Source organism: Austrofundulus limnaeus, unplaced genomic scaffold (genome assembly GCF_001266775.1).
Source record: "Austrofundulus limnaeus strain Quisiro unplaced genomic scaffold, Austrofundulus_limnaeus-1.0 Scaffold2, whole genome shotgun sequence".
Lineage (NCBI taxonomy): Eukaryota > Metazoa > Chordata > Actinopteri > Cyprinodontiformes > Rivulidae > Austrofundulus > Austrofundulus limnaeus.
This window is the reverse complement of record NW_013952404.1, coordinates 9442728-9448606: the sequence shown is the minus strand read 5'-3', so window position 1 is coordinate 9448606 and position 5879 is coordinate 9442728. Positions and strand designations below refer to the sequence as shown.

Genomic DNA, 5879 nt, shown 5'->3' with positions numbered 1-5879 from the left:
GGCATTTTAATAAAAACTAAAGGTGACATAGACACTTTATTATGGTATAGTATTTAAATATATGCCTGAGAAACACATAATATTGCCCCTTTAACATCTTTGCTTTCATTGGATTTAAAACATACTGATTCAAATCCAAACCCAGAGCAGTCCATTGGAGTTTGACAGAGGGGTTTATGGCCATCTAGCAGCGCAGAAACTTTTTTTGAACACAACATCTTTTAGGACACTAGTTTTGGTTTTTTTCTGGTCTTGGTCTTGACTTGGCCTTGCCCTCCCTTAGTTTTGGTCTCAACTTGGTCCAGGCCCTAAAAGTCTTGGTCTTGGTCTCGGGTAGGTGGTCTTGACTACAACACTAGCTCATGGGATATTTTGCTAACAGACAAAGTTGACTCCAWCAATTATTRCACCTTTTAATGGRGGGCAATAATGCAGTCACRGTCACAGGACGGAAAAACTTCAATGCGGAACAACGCAGATACAGTACTTCAGTTCCTCTTTTGCTCTTGCTTGGATTGTTAGACAATAATATACGGTATTTATGTGTGTATTTATGTGTGTACTTACTGTATAATACAAGGTACGGGGATAAACTTCCTCCACTTGGCTGAAACGCTTGGCCTCTGGATGATTTTTGCCTGCTGGGAACATTTAGAAAATCAAATGCAAAGCATCGCAGTCTTGTCATTTTATCATCAGTATTGATAAATTCACGTCCTTTCTGCACACCAATTACACACACACCCACGCCAGGAAACTCACTTAACCAAATGTATCCTTATAACACATCCTATTATAGCTCTCTACATGTTGTGCTGTAAAAATGCAATCAGCAGCTGGACAAAGTCAGCCATGTCAGAACAAAGGTGTTTTTGTGAGCMGTGCCTCACGTTTAATTAATTCACAACAGAAGCTGTGATGTTAAGCTTGCTGGGACATGTACAAGGCCCTGATGGAGCTGTGTGGAAACTTAACTTTTTTACCAGCGGGATTAAAAAACACAAACACACACAAACAGGCACCCATCCTGCACTGTTCCACAGCAACCACAAACACAAGCATCTGAGACTTTAAAACCAAAAGACTCCAGCTAAAAACAAAAAAACAAAAATACTTTTAAAATAATTTTTAAATAATTCTTCAATGTTTCTTGTTTCGTCTTTGTTTTTTCCTTTCTCAAAACAAGAACAATCTTTAGGTGGTCAGAATTCACAGCGAGTCCCTGTCAGGATGACTCTCTCTGTTCGACTCATCATCTTCATCAGTAAATCCAGCTGGTTTTTCAGATTACAGCAAAGTGCTGAGTCACAAAAAAACACTGACGATCACATTTAACTCAGAACTTTTATTTTTCCTGATGTGAAGGAAAACGAGAGAACATGTGCAGGGACCTCGGTATAGTTAAGCTACTTAAAGGGCACGGATGACAGACGCCGTGATGATTCCTCATTCCCAGTTATTTGCAGGTAAACCAGTGACATCATCAAGTCGGTAAGGACAGAACATTCATTTAAACCTGATTCCAACATAACGGGCCACCACAATGAGGCAAATCTGAGCCTGTCACAACAATYAGAAATACTGCACTTATTTCCATCCTTGACTTGGCAGGGGTTCAAAACAAATCACTGTGTAACCTGGTGGTGCATTCCTCTCAGCTAAAGTCCGATTAATAAATGATGGACTGTGTCATTGGAGGGGAAAATGGCCACATTAGAAAATAAACCCTACAATATCTCGGGGGGATGTATAGCGCCCGCCACCTTTCAGATGAGAGTTTTTTAATTTAAAATCATCTTTTCATGATTAGAAACAAATTCATAGCCATTTTTAGCCAGATCTTTTAKTGATGTAATATGTAATCTSTCAGCTACTACCAGACCAAATTTTAGCTCCAAATATATAAGTTTGATCAAATGATAGCCATTCTGTGTTAGCAAAGGTTAATTAGCTGCYGTGGCCGCCTTGAAMTGTGARGGCTCTAAAAGGTYATCAGTTGTAGAGTTTRATTAAAACCCATTCAGAGGTTCAAGAGATATTTTGCAAACAGACATACTAGGGTTGGGCAATATTGGCAAAAAWATTAATCACGATTAATTGTGGTATTTAGCCGATGARGATTAATCCCCTGGAGTCCCTGGACCACTGCATGCCCTAGTCAAATGACCATTTTAGTGGGAAAGATTTGCTCTTCGTAAAAATCGGTTCCAAATTGTGTCAAAATTACAGACTTCAGGCTTTACATCAACTTTTAAATTGTGTTGATAATGTGAATTAATTACAGAACTTTTTCTTTTTAACGTTTGTGATATTTGAAGCGGAGAGGAGCACCGAGTGGACTGATGGTGGCATTAATCGTATTAATCGTCAAGTGCCAAAAAGTAATCGATTAATGTTTTTCTGACGATTAATTGCAGACGATACGATTTTGCCCAACCCTAAGACATACACAGTTGAACACTATGGTTACAGGCAAAGTTTCAAAACACAGGTCCTGCACCATCAGATAACTTTTGGGTACCACCATTGCCAATTTTKGCTCAACATCTGCAACACTGACTTAGTTCAGACATCATTTTGTATTGTCAGTTGGCTGTGGCGGCCATCTTGAATGACGTAAGCACTTAAAGATAATTCATTTAACTAACACCATATATCAGATGATTTCCTTTACGAGAGCACCATTCAAATCCAKCCAAATGGTTCATGAGATATTTTGCTGCAAATAAACAGCATGTACAGACACAAACCAAAGCATTATCGCTCTAAAGAGCCTACCTGAGTTTCACTGCGAATCACAGGTTGCTTCTTTGCTCCTACATTTAGGTAGCTGTATGAGAAGACAGCAGGGATGATTAAAATGAAAAAAAAAAAAAAGGCTTGACATCTACAGTATTTTTTTTTCAAATAACACAATCATTTATGCCATTAACTGTAGACTATCACAATAAGTCATGAGACAAGCTTGGAAGTCACCTGACACAACACCTTTTTAGATAAAATCCCCRCTGGCTAAAGGTTTTGTACTGGCAGAACAAAACCCATTTCTCCCACTGTTCTCTCACTTCTTAATAACTTTTCCTTCTCTTGCACTGCAACCAGGACACATTCCCAAATACAGATCCCTGTCCATTTGGTGGAATAAGTTTGACTGTGATAGTTAGCCCAATAAATGTGACCCGTCACATCGAAGTGAGGATTAAGTCCAAAAGCGGAATGTATAAAAATAGGCACATTTATGGTTTTGATTTAAACGTGTGCAAAAATTGCATTTTGTCAAAACATAATGAATTAATGCCTTATCAATGTAAGATTTGAATGAAGTGTCTGAAATATGTTCATAAAAAACATTTTTGAAGCATTTCTTTTAGCAGTAACAACAAAAAAACCTGATTTTGAGGAAAAATGTGAGCTAACAATGTTTTCATTTCTTTCCAACTGGGAAATCTTAATATACAAATACTATTTGAGGTTTCCTCTTTATATTAACATCAAAAATTACTCAATAAATTTACATAAAATTAGGATTCAGACCAAACAGTAATGTATTATCATAACCAACAAGACCAATAAAATCTCTGGATCCACTTATGATATCAGGAGGATCCAGGTATCAAAATGTAGCTTTTAAAGCAGGAATCTGAAAATGTAGTTTGGCCATTTTGAACAAATTTGACTCAATCCTCATTTCGATATGATAACTCACAAATGGTACTCACTCCAGTTTCTTGAACCTCTCAAAGCCAGCAGCGACATACTGAGCTCCTGTCTTCAGGTCCTGCAGGTCTGTGACCTTGTGGCCCTGCCTGGGGGTGTACAGGGTCCTGACGGCGAGCGGAGCCCCGATGTTCCTGGTCACTTCGTTCAGAAATGCCTCCATGGTTGCCACCTGACGCTGGTTCACCACAAACCTCCGCCCGCTGTAGAAGGGGTCTCCATTCCTGTACACCACCACGCTCTTCACCGGTGGTAGGTGACATGTAGCTGCGGTGCTGGCGGCCATCTCGGGGCATATTAAAAAAATAAACTATAAGTCCTCACACACTGAACTGTACCACATTGTTTCTACAGAGACACATCTTTACGATCAACACAGCCTTACAAACATAAACACAGCTCAGTCACTCATAAACTCACCGGAGGATGAGGAGCCAGAGGTGAAAATCAGTCCCGTCTGCTGTTGCGTTGTCTAGGTTCTGCTGTGCCTCCCCTCACACGGACACTACTACTTTGACGGCGGTGAGTATTTCCTGGTTGCTATGGCAGCAGGGCCAGCAATGACTGGCTCTGTGAGCCAAACCATCGGCAGAAAACACAACAAAAGAGACTGACAGAGGAGAGGAGGGGGGGAGGGATGGGTGGGTCTCTGTGCTGTAAGCTGAATCAATAAGATAACCCCTGTTTTCTGTTTTCAAAAATGATCTAAAATAAGTTACGCACATTAAAGTGACTAGACAGAGCTTTCACCCAAACCCGCGTCAAGTTCTTCTACTTATACAGTTTTATTAGCGACATAAAAATGTGATTTATGTAGCTCTTTCGACCTTTAAAAGCTTCTCTCCGAGGCTGTGCAACTACAAAAACAAGTGTAATCAGAGACCATCATGTGAGTGTTTGTGAGGATCCTTGAGCAATGTGTGATAGCTCCTTCTTTGTGATGCTGGCAGGAAATCTGAGCCTCTGAGACACAACAGAAAATGTGTTTAAAACCAAACATCAAGTCTAACATCGACTGAATGAACCACTTTTCTGTCATTTGTACTTTAAAGAAYATAAATCTGTAAAAACACTAAAACAGACACTGCACAGGCATCTTTGAAGGTAAATTAAATTTATTCATTTTCATATTTAAAATCACGCAGAAATTTTACAAATGCACACTTTTATATATTACATGATACTTGAAAATAAATATTTATTAGATGAACTGGTCTGTAGAGATGTCACTTGTGTGAGTTCAACCGAAAGAAGAAAGTTTCACATTAATCCAGCTTACGTCTGTCTTCAGGACACACTCAGTCTATTCCTCAGTGTTAAGTACTGTAGAGGAGAAGAAAGACACCAGTGATCCTGTTTCACAGCAGTTTACTGACACTGAAGGTGTTTATGAGTATCTTCTTACAGTTATGTACAAAATCTGATGCAACTTTTTGCTTTTCATGCAAGACCTTTTAAACTAAAGTTATGTAATGGTGAGAAGTAGGTTGGTGTTACACCTGTTTTAGTCAAACTTTGTAGATCATGTACCATTTTACATAATACTGTGAGATCTCACAAGATACAATAGTGCTCAGAGTATGAGTTGGGGATGACTTTCAGCTACGACCACARCAAATTTTAGCTCAATATCTGTACAATTGACTGATTTAAATCCATTTCAGTGTTGGCTGAGGTTGATTTTGCTGGGGTGGTAATCTTGAATGGGGTTGACTCAGTAAGTTAATCATTTGTAAGATTACTTTCAAGTAGGAATGACTGATATGAAAATTTCAGCCAATATCGATATCTGATAAAATTATTGCTGTTATAGCCGATAACTGATATTTACCGATATTACACAAACACACAAATTATATTAAACATACACGCACAAACACACTTGTGTCTTTTTTTTTGATACAGTAAATAAACAACCAGACCTCTGACATGACTCCCTACTTCAGTTATTCCTGGCTGAGCAGCATCAATACCACTATCATGATCAAACAAATGCCGCTCAACCAACCGTCTCCCCTCCCCAAACAGAAACACGAAGCTAAAAAGTGGGAAATCAATATGTAGGGCTGCCACGATTAGTCGACTAGTCACAATTACTGTCGACAAAATCGTTGACGCATTGTTTTTTTTTTCTAACTTTGTTTTTCTCTTTAAACTGCTGC

The 5879-nt window shown here is 38.9% G+C and overlaps 2 protein-coding genes across 4 annotated transcripts in view; both read right to left on the bottom strand.

Annotated features, from left to right (window-relative positions):
• dcdc2b (doublecortin domain containing 2B) overlaps window positions 1-4359 on the bottom strand; it is an 8412-nt gene extending 4053 nt beyond the window's left edge. Inside the window, exons 1-4 of one of the 3 annotated variants that reach the window (XM_014015228.1) lie at window positions 4138-4358; window positions 3720-4003; window positions 2779-2830; window positions 568-641 (exon numbers count right to left, since the gene is read on the bottom strand). In XM_014015228.1, coding sequence (XP_013870682.1) covers window positions 568-641; window positions 2779-2830; window positions 3720-4003 — 410 coding nt within the window. In that variant the 5' untranslated portion in view covers window positions 4138-4358. Of the gene's footprint in view, window positions 1-567; window positions 642-2778; window positions 2831-3719 lie in introns of all 3 variants that reach the window. The other 2 variants (XM_014015222.1, XM_014015239.1) reach the window with 2 other exon arrangements.
• Window positions 4360-4812: 453 nt separating this feature from the next.
• Window positions 4813-5879, bottom strand: part of iqcc (IQ motif containing C) — a gene marked incomplete in the record, with an annotated part of 2722 nt that continues 1655 nt past the window's right edge. Inside the window, 1 exon segment of the mRNA XM_014015257.1 lies at window positions 4813-5040. Within this exon segment, the coding sequence (XP_013870711.1) occupies window positions 5005-5040 (36 nt within the window).